The 17,995-nt window shown below is 43.9% G+C and overlaps 1 protein-coding gene across 1 annotated transcript in view; it reads left to right on the top strand.

Moving 5' to 3' along the window:
* AK8 (adenylate kinase 8) overlaps nt 1-15,810 on the top strand; it is a 34,741-nt gene extending 18,931 nt beyond the window's left edge. Inside the window, 8 exon segments of the mRNA XM_032233226.1 lie at nt 1,993-2,061; nt 6,011-6,092; nt 7,060-7,131; nt 8,853-8,897; nt 8,900-9,052; nt 11,914-12,045; nt 13,306-13,408; nt 15,705-15,810. Of these exon segments, the coding sequence (XP_032089117.1) occupies nt 1,993-2,061; nt 6,011-6,092; nt 7,060-7,131; nt 8,853-8,897; nt 8,900-9,052; nt 11,914-12,045; nt 13,306-13,408; nt 15,705-15,810 (762 nt within the window).
* Nucleotides 15,811-17,995: the final 2,185 nt, after the last annotated feature.

Raw genomic sequence — 17,995 nt, 5'->3', positions numbered from 1 at the left:
GAGAGAAGTGAAGGAGAGAAAGAGAAGTGGGAAGGAGAGGAGAGGGGAAAGAGGAGTGGGAAGGGAATGGAGGAGGAGGAGGACTGTAGGGTCCTTGGTACTCTCTGAGCTGGGTGGTTTTCTTGCAGGCATTTCATGACCCAGCTAGGTAACATCATCCAAGCTAGAAGGGAAAGGGGATTGGGGAGAAGTGAAGGAGAGAAAGAGAAGTGGGAAGGAAAAGGAGGAAGAAGAGGACTGTGGGGTCCTTGGTGTTGTCTGAGCTTGGTGGTTTCCTTGCAGACATTTCATCACCCCACTAGGTAGCGTCATCAGTGCTGGAAGGGAGAGGGGTTTGTGGAGTGGAGCAGAAGGAGGTAGAAAAACAGGAGAAGAGAAGAAAAACAGCGACTGTGGTGTCCATGGTGCTCTCTGAGCTTGGTTGTTTTCTTGCAGACATTTCATGACCCAACTACATAACATCATCAGTGCTAGAAGGGAGTGGGGTTTGTGCAGTGGAGCAGAAGGAGAAGAGGGCAGAAGAGCAGGAGGATGAGGAACAGGAGAAGGGGAGGAGAAGGAAGAGAAGAAGATCTTTTAGCTGGTGTTTTTTCTTCTTCTTTTCTTGCAGACGTTTCATTACCCAGCTAGGTAACATCAGCAAGAGTTCCCTGCAACTACCATAACCCCACACACTCTAGCTCGCTTAGTGTTCTAATAGACTATTGGTAGCTCATGGTTGAACTGTTATGGCTGTAAAGACACGAGGCCTTGAAGATTTGTTTAAAAAAGGGAGAAACCGTAGGAAATGTTTAAATGAGGAGGAGAAAAACAAGAAGGGGTTGAAAGAAATCAGGAAAAATGGATGAAGGCCTAGACTGGTGAGACGCTGTATTTGTGGCTAAGTAAAGCCGTTGGCGATCACCATGAACTCATAGTTAGCACAGCGGCAAAGGAAACATGGTCCTCTCTTTTACCCAACCGATAGAGAAACGTCCATGGCCGATAGCCTTAGGCTGGCCAGCTGAATCCTTCAGCTGCCCTGTTGGAGATCCTTTAATGCAGATGGGTCTCTTGCGATAAAAACGGATGAAGCTCTGGAGCACCGCCTTCCCATCGTGCCGAAGCTGGGCCCCACAAAAAATGTGGCTAACGAGAGAAGAGAATCTTCATAGCCCGGGGTTCCAACTGTGGGGTCCTCCCTGAGCTGGGTGGCTTCCTTGTAGGCATTTCATCACCCCACTAGGTAGCGTCATCAGTGATGGAAGGGAGAGGGGTTTGTGGAGTGGAGGAGAAGGAGGTAGAAGAAAGGAGAAGAAGGATGACGACTGTGGGGTCCTTGGTGCTCTCTGAGCTTGGTGGTTTTCTTGCAGACATTTCATCATCAGTGCTAGGAGGGAGTGGGGTTTATGGAGTGGAGGAGAAGGAGGGAGAAGAAGAAGAGGAGGAAGAGAAGAAGGATGACTGCAGGATCCTTGGTGCTCTCTGAGCTTGGTGACTTTCCTGCAGATGTTTCATTACCTAGCCAGGGAACATCATCAGTGCTAGGAGTGGGGTTTGTGCAGTGAAGGAGAAGGGGGCAAAAGAGCAGGAGGACGAGGAAGAAGAGAAGAGGAGGAAGAGGATGAGGATGGTGGCTCTGGGGTACTCAGACGTTTTCTTGCAGACGTTTCATGATCCAACTAGATAATGTCATCAGTCCTAGAAGGGAGTGCGGTTTGGGGAGAGGAGGGGAGGGAAGTAAAAGAAGAGGAGGAGGAGGAGGAGGGTGACTCAGGTCCCAGGTGCTCTCTGAGCTTGGTTATTTTCTTACTGACATCTCATCACCCAACTTGGTAACCTTATCAGTGCTAGAAAGAGTGGGGTTGGCTCTCGTTTTATATTCTAGCGGTGGGGTCAGGAGTTGTCCTGTCCTCGCTGGTTGCTTGATTGAGATATTTCTTGATTGCATGGAGTTGGGGTCTGATTCTCTTGAGCTCACCTCTTCCTTCTCTTTCTTGAACAATGATTTAGAATGTCTCCGAAGATCTGTGGGCCCAACTGATTGAAGAACGCCTGAAGCTGGATGACTGTGTCTGCAGCGTATGTATCACCCAGAGCGTGATACATACGTGATACCCGTGTTCCAGCATCTCAGGGGCTACCCCAAAGAAGGGGGGGGGAGGTCCACCTATTCTCCAAAGCACCTGAGGGTAGAACAAGAAGCAATGGGTGGAAACTAATCAAGGAGAGAAGCAAGCTGGAATTAAGGAGAAATTTCCTGACAGTGCGAACAATGAATCAGTGGAACAACTTGTCACCAGAAGTTGTGAATGCCCCAACACTGGAAGTCTTTAATAAGAGATTAGATAACCCTTTGTCTGAAGTGGTATAGGGTTTCCTGCCTCAGCAAGGGGTTGGACTAGAAGACCTCTAAGGTCCCTTCCAAAAATGTTATTCTATTGTATTCTATTCTATTCTGTTATTCTTTCTATTGTATTATATTCTGTTATTCTTTTCTGTTATACTATTCTATTCTGTTCTGTTATTCTTTTCTGTTATTCTATTCTATTATTCTATTCTATTCTATTCTGTTATTATTTTCTGTTAATCTATTCTATTCTTCTATTCTGTTATTCTATTCTATTCTGTTATTATTTGTTATTCTATTCTATTCTGTTATTCTATTATTCTATTCTGTTATTCTATTCTATTCTAATAGTAACACAGTTGTTAGGTGAATCTGGCTTCCCCATTGATTGTGCTCAATAGAAGGTCACAAAAGGGGATCACCTAAGACACAATAATGGTCATAAGTATGAGCCAGTTGCCAAGCAGGTGGAAACTAATGAAAGAGAGAAGCAACCAAGCTCTTTGTTCATTCTGGTCGTCTAAATTCTGAAGCTCCGTTTGACTCTGTGCTCCGTGTGGCCTTGCAAAGCTAATTGCCAATTAGATCTTTGGCAGCGTTTCAAGGGAGATAAAGATGGGTGCTTTTCAGGCTTATCCCGAAAGACTTTGGCAGACTTCTGTTGGACTCTTTACAAACTTATTTGGGACTCATTATGGGCTGTGAAGGAACATAATTCCGCAGCCGTTGAAATAAAAAGAGGGTTTGGGGGACTAAGCGCGTGCTTTTACTGTCTCGGGAAGCCTAGGTCAGAACAGTAACGTTTGAACAACAGAAAATCGAGGTGGATTGACACCTATTCCGCATCTATTTTGCAAGGGAAAATAATCACCATAGATCCTGAGATTCAGTGCCACAATGACCAGCAAGCACTGTGTTCAGTTCCAACCTAAAGGGAAAGCAAAGTTGCTTCAAAGTGGGAAGATCTTGCTTCCCCGACAACCTCCAGCCAGATTTACGGCACGCGGCTCGAAAAGGCAGCTCGGTATATCACTAGTTCGGAAGAAAAATGTCAAAACATTGTGTGAACTGGGCCTGCGGGCTACCGTTCCTTCCCGCTTCTTCCTTTTATTTCTCCTCCCGGTGTCATTCGGCTGGCCTTAATTGCCTGGCTTTCTGTCCCACCTCTTGCCGTTGCGTTGGCTTTTGCGCGGACATCCTTGCGACGCTCTTGGGGGTTTAACGCTGTCGCTGGGAATCTCCGAGGAGCCCCTATGTATTGATCGATGAGGCTTCCAGGAATCCTAGAGGGCTGTGAATGCCGCTAGAATTGCGATTGATCACAACAGGGTTTGTGTGTTTGTGTGTCCTGCAGCCCAAGGGCCACGGGTATTAAGTCCTGCAGCTGGCAGCTCGCGGGGGGGGGGGGGCAAAGGTTTTCGGCATCTTTGCGCGCTGCGGTTTGCCAACTAGCTCTTACTTCTCCGCGGCTCAGCGCAGTAAATTGATAGGCGCCAAGAAAAATTCCGCGTAGCTCCAACTCGGGTTTTGAAGTAGGTTAAGTGATCGAAATTCAGACCATTAGCCATTGATCCATACTCACGATGGTCACAGTGTAGCGAAGGTCATGTGACCCCCTTTTGCGACCTTCTGACAAGCCAAGCGGATGGGGAAGCCGGGTTCACTTAATGACCATATTATTAAGCAATGATCCACTTAACAACTCTGGCAAGAAAGGCCGTGGAACAGGGTGAAAATCGCTTGAGGAACATCTCGCTTAGCCACGGCCAAATGCTTGTGGTCGTAAGTCGAGGACTACTTGTAGAAGGGGCTCCTGCCCCGCGGCTCCCTCGGGATGGAAGCCTGAAGATGCTGTTAATGACTCTTTAATGGCGAGGCAGGGGGGAAGCCACGGTCGATATATAACTCGGGTTGCCTGCTCTTCCCTCTTCCTCTTGCCCCCCTCCCTGTCCCTTCCTCCGCTTCTCCTCCTCCTCCTCCTCCTTTCCTTCATCCCCCTCCCCTCTCCAACATCTGTTGGAAGTGGTCCCTCCTGTGATACCATTTCTGCTCGCAGCTGTTTTCAGACCTCCGGCTCTGCGCCAGGCGGGCAGGCAGGCAACCAGCCAGCCGTGGGGGGCGGGCGGACGAGGAGTGCCCTGAGCATACAGCCCTTTTGATGTGGGATAAAACAGAAGCCGGCCGCTGGGAATGCGGGGGGGAGGGGAGAGGTTCGGCCGAGGGAACCCAGCGGAATATCAATAAACCTACACCAAGCCGAGCGAGCGGGGCACCTTGGCGATGGACGTTTGACTGAAGTGTCAAGCCAGTGGATAATGTAGTCTAATTAGGGATCGGACGGGAGAAACCTTGGCGGGGTAGGAGAGGGAGAGAGTGACCCATATATCTGTTCTAGAGGGGCTTATTTATAATGCATTAGCCCTGCACTTTGAAATAGGCTTAATTATAGACAACTTGTTTGTCAAGCTACCTTCTATTCCCTCCATGCCCTCCTTCCTTCCTTCCTTCCTTCCTTCCTTCCCTCCTTCCTTCCCTCCTTCCTTCCCTCTCTCTTATCTTCTTCCTTTCTTCCCTTCCTCCTTCCCTCTTATCTTCCTTCCTTCCTTCCCTCCCTTCTTTCTTCTAACTGTCTGTCTCTCTAATCTCATCTATCTATCTATCTATCTATCTATCTATCTATCTATCTATCTATCTATCTATCTATCTATCACCTATCTATCTTATCTATCTTATCTATCTGTCTATCATCTCTCTTATCTCTCTATCTCTAATCTCATTTATATCTGTCTGTCTGTCTGTCTCTGTCTATCTATCTATATCTCTCTATCATCTCTCTATATCTATCTATCATCTATCAATCTATCTATCTATCTATCTATCTATCTATCTATCTATCTATCTATCTATCTATCTATCTATCATCTCTCTGTCTCTCTATCTCTCTCTATCTCTAATCTCATCTATCTATCTATCTAATCTGTATCTATCTACCTACCTACATACCTACCTACCTACCTACCTACATACCTAATCTCTCTCTCTCTCTAATCTGTCTACCTACCCACCTATCTAAACTCTCACTCTCATCTATCATCCATCCTTCATCCATAGATAGAGGATTATCATCTCTGTCTCTCATTTCTTTATCACCTCTCTATCTCTATTATCTGTCCGTCCGTCCGTCCATCCATCCATCCAACCATCCATCCATCCAATGTTTATCATCTATCATTGTCTGCCTCTCCCTCCCTCCCCCCCTCTCATTTCTCTATCACCTCTCTATTTCTATTATCTGTCCGTCCATCCATCCATCCATCCATCCATCCATCCATCCATCCATCCATTTCATCTGTCTGTCTGTCTAGTTTAATTTTATCTTCTCCCTGTCTATCATCTGTCTATTTGTCTGCCTGCCTGCTCAGACCTTTGAGTGTTGGGGCTCCTCCCCTTCTCTTCTGGCCAAGAGAACCTCTGAGGGTCTCCAAGAATCTCCTGGCAAGAGGGGCCTCTTCCCAGACTCCTCCGATGGGTCAGGGTTTGGCTTCCCTCTCTGGGACATCAATAGAACGCTGGCTTTTCTCCTCTGAAAGCAGGAAGCTCTCCCTGGTCCTCAGTCGTGTTTCGCACTCATGTTCTGCACACCCTGTGTGAGAGATTAACTTTGCATCTCTTATCCTCCAGGGTTGGATTCTTGAAGGGCTTCCGGACAGCCGAGAGTTTGCCAAGTCCTTGCAAGTGCGGGGTATCATTCCTAGACATGTCGGTATGGACTTTGCCTTCTCTAAATTCTCTTTGAATGCTTCCTAGTTCATAGCCTATAACTTTAGAATAGAATAGAAAAGAATAGAATAGCATAGAATAGCATAGAGCAGAATAAAAATAGAACAGAATACATAGAATAGAATAGCATAGCATAGAACAGAATAAAAAATAGAATAGAATATATAGAATAGCATAGCATAGAATAGAATAAAAATAGAATATACAGAATAGAAGAGAAGACAGAAATAATAAATAGAACAGAATAGGGAGATAAAATAGAGAATAGAATAGAATAGAAATAGAATAGAATAGAAAATAGAATAGAATAGAAAATAGAATAGAATAGAAAATAGAATAGAAAATAGAATAGAAAATAGAATAGAGAATAGAATAGAGAATAGAATAGAAAATAGAATAGAAAATAGAATAGAATAAAAGAATAGAATAGAATAGAGTGGAATGGAATGGAACAGAATAGAAAACTTTATTGGCCAAGTGTGATTGGACACACAAGGAATTGTCTTTGGTGTAAAGGCACACCTTGGAGGTGATTGGCCCCTTCCAGAGGAAACAAAAGAGGAGTGAATGAGGAGGGGGCTTTTGCAGGAATCAATTCGTTCCTTCGCTCGTTTCGAGAGTGGAAAGTTCTGTTTGTGGCTATAAGAGACACTGTGCCAAGGGTTGCCTTGCCCTGTTTGGAACTAGTTATCTGGCAGCTCTCCAAGTGAGATAAAGTTCGTGTTGATAAACATTCCTCTGAAAGACTGCTTGCCAAGCCTTGCGGACTCTGAATGAAAGGAATTCACAGTCGTGTGAATAAGAGACGTTTTGCCGGGACCCAGACTCTGCTTCTTGCTTTCTAAGGAAGCCTGGGTCAGAACAGGATCTGAAAGCACGGGGTAAAAAAAAAAAAAATCCCAATTTTTTCAGTCCTGCATTGGTAACGTTTTCCTCAATTATTTTCCCAGTGGTGCTGTACGCTCCCGACATCGTGCTGATCGAGCGGAATTTGGGAAAGAGAGTGGATGAAATTACCGGAGGTAATTACCGAAGCCCTCTGCCATTCCAGACAAATGGTTGTCCAATCTCTTCTTAAATGCCTCCAGTGATGGGTGCACCCACAACTTCAGGAGGCAAATCATTCCCCTGATTAATTGTTAATTTCTCCTTAGCTTTACATTGCTTCTCTCTTTGATTAGTTTCCATCCGTTGCTTCTTGCCCTGCCTTCGGGTGCTTTGGAGAATAGGTTGAGCCCCTCTTCTTTGTGGCAGCCCCTCAAATATTGGAACACTGCTATCATGTCATCCCTACCCATTCTCTTCATGCATCCATCTTTCATCCCATCTCATTCTGAACCTCTCCGAACCAGAATTGGCTGCCTGATGCCCTTCAGATATGTTGTCCATTAAAGCTTGGACAGTCGGTGAAGATTACCGTATTTTTCGGAGTATAAGACGCTCTGAAGTATAAGACGCACTTAGCTTTTAGGGAGGAAAAGAAGGGGAAAATATCTGCCTCTGCCTCCCAGCAATTTGCTTCCTTGCAACAAACAGTACAGACAATATACACTGTTTGTAGTGTTATATTTCAGACTATACTTGTATAGATGTTGTTAAAATTGATGTGGCTTTCTGGAAGTATACGTTATTCTCTGCTATTTAAAAGAATATCACTTTTTAAAACAATAGCACTGGGCTTCTTCAGATCAATCATTTATTTTAAAAAGCTTCTTCATTTTGTTAAGTTGTCTAGAACAACAATAAAGCAGTCTTTAAAAAAATAAGTCTCCTAATTTGAACATTCTATAGGCATTTATAGTTGTTGACTTACCCCTCCTTGCAGCAAACAGCCTGATTAGCACAAGGAAAAAAAAATCTGCCTCCTAGCAATTTGCCCGTGACCCGTCAAAAACCGCGGTCGACGAAATCGCGTATGTGACGTCATCACAACGCGACAAAAAAGATCGAAAAATTGAAATAAAAATTAAATTACAGCAAGCCGATTCACATAAAGGTAAGGGTTAGGTTAAGGGTTAGGGTTAGGGTTAGGTTAAGGGTTAGGGTTAGAGCGTTAGCGTTACGTTTAGCGTTAGGTTAAGGGTTAGCGTTAGGTTTTCGTTACGTTAAGGGTTAGGTTTAGGGTTAGGTTAAGGGTTAGGTTTAGGGTTAGGTTTGGGGGGGTTAGGGTAAGGTTTTCGCTTTATTTTTACATTTTTCGATCTTTTCCGTCGCGCTGTGATGACGTCACATACGCGCTTTCGTCGACCGCGATTTGTCGTCCGCGGTTTTGTGGTAGAACCCAATTTGCCTGGTGGAGCAAACAGCAAGTTTCACTTTCAGTTTCTCCCGATCATCAGCTGTTACAGGCTGCAGGGGTTGCTATAGCCTATTGAAGCCTGCAAAGAGGTAGATTGCTGGGTGGCAGAAGCCAAAGGGTTGGGGCCAGTGGGTGGGTGGGGCTACATTCAGTGTGTAAGACGCACGCAATTTTTCACCCTCTTTTAGAGGGGGGGGGAAGGTGCGTCTTATACTCTGAAAAATATGGTAGATTTGTGGACTGGAGAATATGGAATTAATCATCCACAACACTGAGAGACAACCATGCCTCTATTCTAGGGGGGCAAGTAGAGAGATATTCTGTATCTCAGATGTTCCATGAACTGCTCTTCCGAATACTCTCCAAGAATAAGATTCGTTTGCAAGTTAAATATTGTTTCAGGCTTTTAAGTCAAATCTGTCTCATGCCTGGTCTTTATCCCAGAGGTATATCATACGACTTTTGATTGGCCCGCCGATGACATCATCCGTTGCGTTTGAAGGCCCCTGAAGGCATATCTGAGAAGGAGACCTCTCAGAGGTTGCTGGAATATCACCGGAACGTCCCAGGGATAGTCCAGTCCTTTGAGAAGTCCATCAAGCTGATCAATGCAGACCAACCCTGCGCAGATGCCTTCTGGCAAGGTAGGGACAGGCTGGGCACAACCTTCACGTGTGAATCGTCCTCGTGATGGTATGGTACCAAACAGTAGACCAGTGTGTCTCAACCTTGGCGACTTGAAGGTGGGCGGACTTCAGCTCCCAAAATTATATATCCCAAAAATTTATCCCAAAAAGCTGTGGGGGTTTGAGGATGCAACAAGGGAGTCAGGTAGAGCATTCCAGGCGTTGACCACTCTGTGGCTGAAGTATTTTCTGCAATCGAGTTTGGAGCAGTTGACCTTGAGTTTGCATCTATTGTTTGCCCGTGTATTATTGAGGTTGAAGCTGAAGTAGTGGTTGACAAGTAGGACGTTGTAGCAGACAATTTTGTGTGCTATGCTTAGATCAGACCATGGGCGGCGTAGTTCCAGGTTGCCCAAGCCCAAAATTTCAAGCCAGGTGGTATAAGGGGTTCTGTTGTGAGCAGAGGAGTGGAGGACTCTTCTCGTGAAATACCTCTGGACTCGCTCGATCGTATTAATGTCTGATATACAGGGCGGATTCCAGGCAGACGAGCTGTATTCGAGGATTGGTCTGGCAAAGGTTTTGCATGCCTTAGTTTGCAGTAGAATGTTACCGGAGAAGAAACTTCGCAAAATTAGGTTGACAAACTCTTAATGCCTTTTCGGCAATGCTGTTACAGGGAGCTTTGGGGCTTAGATCATTAGAGATGAGTATTTCAAGGTCTTTGACCGAGTGAGAGTCATCGACAAAGTCATATCCACCCAGCTTGTATTTGGTGTTCTGATTTTTCTTCCCATGTGTAAGACAGAAATTTGTGGGTTGAGATTTAAAGTTGCCAATTGTCTCATTTGGTTTGATTCGTTGCCTTGGCTTTGAACATGGCTTCATTTGCGTTCGTTTCGGCTCTTCAACAGGAAAACGGGAGAAATCGCTCTCTGTAAAGTCAGCCTTTTTAAAAAGATAATAATAATAATTGCTCCATTCTCAGCCGTCGGGCGCTGATAGACTCTTTACACAACTTCACTCTGCGTTTATGCGTTTCGGGGGGGAAAAAGGCCTCTCGCTAATTTGAAGGCCTCTGTTTTAAGGTAAACAAGCCCGCCGAAGTTTATATTTGGAGTTTTACAAATTAATTACCTCTTAAATTACTTAATTAAATTTAAAAGTTCACATCATCGTTCATAAACAATTCATGCCTCAGATTGCAAATGCGTTGCGCGCAGCCTGAATATTAATTATTGTTAATTAATAATGCAGTGAGAGAAATTGAAAATTGGAATGATAAAAATAAACAAACTTCCCTCCCTCTTTCTTTCTTTCTTTTTTTTTTCCAGTGGAGGCATCTAAATTATTTCTTTCTTTATTTCTTTTTTTAAGAATAATTAGAAAGTGGAGTCTAGGGGATCATTACTCCTAATTAACTTGGTTATTTACTGCAAATTAAGCATCATTTGTAAGCAGGCTGGTTAGCTTGAATCTTGGATATGCCAGCTTGGGGAGAAGAGACATAAGCTAAGTCTGTTTAGCTGATGTTTATTTGGAGTTCAACTTGTGCTCTGAAACTAGGAGGAGCTTTGGTTTGGAGCATCTGTAAGTTTGAAAACTTCAACAAGTTTCTTTCACCAGTAAGGGATGCAGTGTGTAAACAGAGAATTGGGAACCTCTGGGGAGATAATTTATGTAATGGGATAAGGAACAGGTTCCTGATATGTATTAGAATAGAATAGAATAGAGTTGGAAGGGACTTTAGAGGTCTTCTAGTCCAACCCCCTGCTTAGGCAGGAAACCTTACACCACTTCAGACAAGTCATTATCCAAAATCTTCTTAAAAACTTCCAGTGTTGGAGTATTCACAACTTCTGTTGGCAAGTTGTTCCACTGATTAATTGTTTTAACTGTCAGGAAATTCTCCTCAGTTCTAGGTTGCTTCTCTCCTTCATTGGTTTCCCCCATTGCTTCTTGTTCTACCCTCAGGTGCTTGAAGAATAGCTTGACTCCCTCTTCTTTGTGGCAACTCTGAGATATTGGAACACTGCTATCATGTCTCCCCTGGTCCTTCTTTTCATTAAAATAGGCATACCCAGTTCCTGCAACTGCTCTTCTTATGTTTTAGCCTCCAGTAATTCTGTTTATGCCACTGTAAAAATGTGTAACAGAAGTACATTTGTAGACATGTTGAGTGTGACGTTCTCTGTAGGTGCAAGAGAGCCAAGCTCCATCCCCGTATTCAAAAATGGAAAATCTTTGCCCTTGTTGTGTCTCACCAGCAGCCAGCAGAGCTGGCAGCAGATTCGGATAGTGGGGAGGTTGGGGAGGAAGATGGGCCAGTCCTGGAGTCTGAGAAGGCTCTGCTGAGGGCTCTGCGTCGGAGGCAGAGAGGGGCCAGAGCCGTATGCCAGTTATCAGCTGCCTTCAGAGACATCAGTGAGGCAGAAGAACAGCTGGAGCCTGTTCCCAGTGTGCGTGTGCGCAGAGTGGCCAAAGGAAGGGAACAGCTAAAGAACAGGGGTCAACTTGGGAGTAAGGCCACAGGTGGTCGATGAATGGCCCCTCCCAGAGGAAATAAAAGAGGAGCGAAAGGGGAGTGGAGTTTGCAGGAGACAATTAGTTCGCTTCATTGGTTCTTGACTCTCGGAGACTCCTTGCCAAGTTCTGCAGGTATCGGCCCTGGCAGCTCTCCAAGCCAGATAAGGTCTGTGACCGTAAATCCTCCCTTGAAAGACTTTGCTGGATGTGAATGAGCAGAATTCACAGTCAATTAATAAAGGGGTTTTGTCGGGACAAGGAGTTTTTCATGCTTTTTAAGACCTTGGTCAAAACATGCCAGTATGTCATTGCCAGTATCACTTTCTGCCTTTTTCTTTCTTTTTTTTTAATAGTTCTGTCGCACGTTAGACAACCGCCTCATACAAACACTCCTTTCTCACCCCGGATTCTTCTTTGTGGACCTCCAGGATCTGGGAAAAGTTTGCAGGCGGCCTTGCTATCTCAGAAATACGGGCTCATCAACGGTTCGTGCTCCATAAATATTCCTCTTTGTTTCTTTGTGCATTTCCCCCCCTGTAGGGATAATCCTCAATTTATGACCACAATTTCCATTCCTAAGCAAGATTATTGTTACGTGAACTGCATGTTGCATTCCAAGCGAATTCTGGGAGCTGGAATCCATACATCTTAAAAGTTGTCACGTTTGAGAAAGAATCTAAAATGAATAATAAAGGTAAAGGTTCCACATCTGTGCTAGTGGTTCCTGACTCTAGGGGGCGCTGCTCATCTCTGTTTCAAAGCCGAAGAGCCGGCGCTGTCCGAAGATGTCTCCATGGTCATGTGGCCGGCAGGACTCAACGCCGAAGGCGCACGGGCACTTTTGCCTTCCCACCAAAGTGGTTCCTGTTTTCTATTCTGAGCCTTGTTTTGATGTGTATCTTTCTCTCTCTTGACCTTACACAAGAAAAAAACAGAAAAAAAAAAAGATAAAACCTCCTTTTAAAAAAAATCTGTATTCTTCCTTGCTTTTGTTTGGTATAGCAAGAGAGAAAGAGAGAGAGAGAGAAAAGAGAGGGAGGGAGAGAGGGATGGGAGAAAGAGAGAGAGAGAGATACCTGATGGAGAAACTGGAGCCCCATGGCTTTTATATTATTCAGTATCCTTTTTTCACATCTGGCTTTTTATTTTTGCTTTTTGTTATTCTGTTCCCACGTCCGCCTTCTCGGTTTGAGTTCCTCTTCCTATTCCTCCCTCCCTCACTACTTTTTCTTTTCTTTTCCCCCTTTTAAAAATTAAACCTTTTCTGTCTCTCCTTCTTCTCGGCTGAGCTCCCGCTTCTCTTCTTTCCTTCCATCCTTCCCCTCTCCTCTTTATTTTGTTTGTTCACCTTTTAAAAATTATCTTGTCCTTTTCTGTTTCTCCGTTTTCTCCATTGAGCTCACATTCTCCTCCCTCCTTCCCTCCTTCCCTCCTTCCCTCCCTCCCTCCTTCCTTGCTATCTCTCCTTCTTTCCTTCTTCCTCCCTCCCTCCTTCCATTCCTTCCTATGTCTCCTTCCTTCCTTCCAAGCTATCTCTGCTTCCTCCCTCCCTCCCAAGCTATCTCTCCTTCCCTCCAAGTTATCTCTCCTTCCTTCCTTCCTTCCTTCCTTCCTTCCTTCCTTCCTTCCTTCCTATCTCTCCTTTCTTCCTTCTTCTTTCCCCCTCCCTCTTTTTTCTTTTCTTTTTTCCTCCCTTCCTTTTTAAAAATTAACCTTGTCTTTTTCCCTTTTCTCCTTTTTCTCAGTTTGTTGCGGGCAAATGCTTAAGGAAGCCGCTACCAGTGATACCAAACTTGGGAGGTTCATTAAGCCGTACCTTGATGGAGGATGGCCAGGTAAGGGAGAAAGGTGACAGATCCGTGGAAGGGGATGAAAGAAAATTGAATTACGGCACCTTGTCGTGTTTGTTCCTGGGGACAGGTCCCTGTAAGACTAATCCAGTTCATAACAGAGGGTCCATAAATGTTTTTCTTTATTAATTCTGAGCTTAATTATCCATGTGGGAAGATGTATTTTATTTATTTTTTCTTATTTATGTAAAGTATTTCTACAAATTTTCCCCAAGGCAACATCCCTGTGAGGTGGCTGAGAGGCACTAACTTAAGTCACCTAGCTGGCTTTCACGCCTAAGGCAGGACTAGAACTCACCGTCTCCTGGTGATTGGCCCAAAGCCACCCGCACAGCTTAAGGTGGACTAGAATTCACCTTCTCCTGGTGATTGGTCCAAAGTCACCCAGCTGGCTTTCATGCCTAAAATGGACTAGAAGTTACACTCTCCAGCTTCCTAGCCTGCTGTTTTAAACCAATAACTAATAAAAGAGACAAAAGATAAACGTGAATCTAAGCGAAAAGAATGAAAAGAAAAAAGGGAGGGAGGGAAAAGAAAGGGAAAATAAGAGGATAATAAAGAACAAGACAAATATGTAAGCAAATCATTCCCAACCTTCACCACACGTGTAAACAATTCTAAGAACTTATTGTCCAGTATTAAAAGACAGTAAAATATATCTCCCTTCCTGTACCTCATCTCTTATCTAGAAATAAATGTTGTTTAGACTGGTCAGCAAAAGTCCCTTAAAAGGTCAAGGTTCCCCTCGCACATATGTGCTACTCGTTCCCGACTCTAGGGGGCACTGCTCATCTCCTTTTCAAAGGCGTGGTCATGTGGCTGTCATGACTAAACTCCGAAGGGACATGGAAAAACTGTTACCTTCCCACCAAAGGTGGTTCCTATTTTCCTATTTGCATTTTTTACGTGCTTTCGAAATCCTAGGTTGGCAGAAGCTGGGACAAGTCACAGGAGCTCACTCCATTATGCGGCGTTAGGGATTCGAACCGCCGAACTGCCAACCTTTCTCATCGACAAGCTCAGTGTCTTAGCCACTGAGCCACCGTGTCCCTTTTAAAAGTCCATTAAGGGCTACCAAAAACAACCTATCTACCTCTGTTAGCCATCGTCAAATAATCAATTTTTCTCGTTTGGCAGAGAAGGGGAAAAAATACCAACAGCCTTTTCTCTGCTCTAAATTTTACGTTTCGCTCTTGCTTTTCCCCCCCTAAAATCAAAAACAAAAGCACCGATTTTCAGCAGTGAGTGAAAATGCCTTTCCTTTGAGTCCTGCTTGCCCTTCCTTTAAAAAGGAATCCTATTTGAATTTCTCCCACCTGGGAAGAGAAAAAAAACTGACTCGTGGCTGGAGAAGTGAAACCGGTTGGAGGCTTTTGGGAATCTATTTTGCCAGCAACAAGAAAGAAACAGGACAATTCCTTTGATCCCAAGGTGTCTTTCCCTCTCCTTTCCATCCATCCATCCATCCATCCATCCATCCATCCATCCATCTGTTTGTTTCTCTCTCTCTCTCTCTCTCAGTCTATCTATCTATCTATCTATCTATCTATCTATCTATCTATCTATCTATCTATCTATCTATCTATCTATCTATCTATCTATCTATCTATCATCTATCTATCTATCTATCTATCTATCTATCTATCTATCTATCTATCTATCTACCTACCTATCTATCTATCTATCTATCTATCTATCTGTCTGTCTGTCTGTCTGTCTGTCTGTCTGTCTGTCTGTCTATCTATCTATCTATCTATCTATCTATCTATCTATCTATCTATCATCTATCTATCTATCTATCTATCTATCTATCTATCTATCTATAAAAGACATAACTTACCCAGCCTCTCTGCCAGTTGAAAGGCTAGGTAAATTTCCCCATCTGAGAGGTAAGCTTGGGTTTTATTTCTTCTTTATTTGATGAAAAATGAAATAAAATAAAACGAAAGAAAACCACACGCTGCCTCAACATCGCTAAGAAATCCTCGGGGACTTTGGCTGGGGTTTCCACCCCCCTCCCTCCTCCAGTCTTCCTACACCTTGTATTTGTAGTAGCGCGTGGCTACTTGCTAAATAATTTACAAGTTGATTAATAAACTCACCAGGGTATAATTAGGTGAAGGAGAGAGAAGAGAAAGAAAGAGGGACAGGCGGAGGCTTTGGTAAGGGGCACAGGGCTTAGGGGAGCTCTAGGCTCTCTCTTCTCCACATCTCTCTCTCTCTCTCTCTCTCTCTCTCTCTATTTCTCTCTCTCTATTTCTTTCTCTATTTCTCTTTTTCATGAAACTTTCTAGGGTGTTGGCGTTTGAAGATAACTTGGGAAGAGCTCAGCGCGCCTTCCCTTTTGATGTGGAAATAGGACAGTTTGAATCCGTCGAGTTAATTTTTCACAAGCTGTAAGGGCTGGGTAGTCGTACTTCCTCATTTTAGGTGTGTGTGACTGTGTGTGTGTGAGAGAGAGGTGGTAGACTGGAGGGGAAAAACCTTGTTTCTCTCTCCCCCCCCCTCCCTTTCCCTCTCTGTGTCTCTCTCCCTCTCTCCTGCTGTCTCTCTCTGTCTCTCTCTTCCTGTCTGTCTCTACCTCCCTCCCTCTCCCTCCCTCCCTCCCTCCCTCCCTCCCTCCCTCTCTCTCTCTCTCTAACTCTCTCTCTCTCTCTCTCCCCCTGTGGGAATTGTTCAAGAGGGTTTTTTTCTTCTGAAAGTGAAGGAGAAACAGCCAAAGTGTTTCTCCCTTTGGAGGTAAAATTTGATAGTTAGGGGAATGTTTATATTTCTATGGGCTACTCTGGATCTTTTTTCTAGCTTTTTTTATTTGTATCTTGCCTTTAAATAATAGACAGGACGGCAGGCAGGCAGGCAAATAGACAAATAGATCAACAGACAAATAGATATAGATAGACAAGTAGACAGAGATACAGACAGACAGATAGATAAACATATAATGAGATGGATGGATGGATGAATAGATAGATAGATAGATGGAGATAGATAGATGATAGATAGATAGATAGATAGATAGATAGATAGATAGATATAGATAACCTTTTTACTGATACACATTAAAAATGAAATTCTGTTGCTTGATCTCAAAAGTATATACATATATAACACACATTCGAACTGCTAGGTTGGCAGAAGCTGGGACAAGTCACGGGAGGCTCACTCTGTTACGCGGTGCTAGGGATTCAAACCACCGAACTGTCGACCTTTCTGATCAACAAGCTCAGCGTCTTAGCCACTGAGCCATCACGTCCCTATAATAACACTAGACTATGGTTATTAGAAGGCTGTAGTAAACATTGATTAAGTGAAAAATGAAGGAATACGTCCTGATATCTATCTATCTATCTATCTATCTATCTATCTATCTATCTATCTATCTATCTATCTATCTATCTATCTCTCTTTCTATCTTTCTCACTTTCTCTCTCCCTACCTACCTACCTACCTACCTACCTACCTTCTATCTATCTATCTTTCTCTCTCTCTATCTATCTATCTATCTATCTATCTTTCTTTCTTTCTTTCTATCTCTACCTACCTACCTACCTACCTACATCTATCTATCTATCTATCTATCTATCTATCTATCTATCTATCTATCTATCTATCTATCTATCTATCTATCTATCTATCATTTATCTGTATTAATATTGGTTTTGTACTAAAATGAACGATACTCAGATGCCACACTGCCCATGCAATGATATTGATGATATTGTGGTGTATGTTTAAAAAAAAAAAACTTTACGCACAAACAAAAAAGAGAAGTTGTGGGTGCTCTATCACTTGAGGTTTTCAAGAAGAGATTGACACTCATTTGACCAAAGTTCTCCTGCCTTGAGCAGAGGGGTCAGTCTGGAAGATCTCCAAGGGTACCCTTCCAGTGCTAGAATTCTACCTTTCTAGAATTCTACCTTGCCTTGCAGGAAGTTTATACTGTCAGTAGGTGGCGCTAGATAATCGATAAAGCCGCTCCATCAAGCCAGTTTCTCCTACCCTTCCCGAATGTCGTGTTTATCACCTGCGCATCACAGGCAGCGCGTGAAGGAAAACCGGCAGTTGGCTGGATTCAAAAGCCGGAAAAACGCAGCGGCGGCCTTAAGAAAATAATGATTGCCTCAGATATCTCCCGTGCTTGTTATGTTGACCGCTAGTTTGAAGGTTTCTGAACTTTGGTTTCCAACCGAAGCCGTAGTTGCATGCAGACCTCCGTTAAGCGGACTCCCAGGCGTGGGGTAGCTTCAGAAGTGCTCTTCAAAGCATGGAATCCTCCAGAAGTCTCAGCTCAAGAAAGAAAATAAGAGAAAGCCACCTACCGGAGAGGACCAAAAAATGCAGGAGGAGAAAAAAAAAAAAACACATTGGTTTGGAAAAAGCACAAAGGAAAAGACTCCTGTAGACTGAAGCAACTCAACCCTTTCATTCAGTGGAACGAAGCCCCTGGAAGGCTTCTCTTGGTGAAAGGATATTCCTGTGAAACCCTCACAGGTGGGAAGATGTTCTTTTTAAACAGATGAACAGAGTTGGAAGGACTACAAGGGTCATCTAGTCCAACCCCTGCCCAAGCAGGAGACCCTACACC

This window comes from Thamnophis elegans, chromosome 16 (genome assembly GCF_009769535.1).
Source record: "Thamnophis elegans isolate rThaEle1 chromosome 16, rThaEle1.pri, whole genome shotgun sequence".
In the NCBI taxonomy this organism is placed as follows: Eukaryota; Metazoa; Chordata; class Lepidosauria; order Squamata; family Colubridae; genus Thamnophis; species Thamnophis elegans.
Note: the sequence above shows the minus strand (reverse complement) of the source record. Positions and strands in the feature narration are given on the sequence as shown.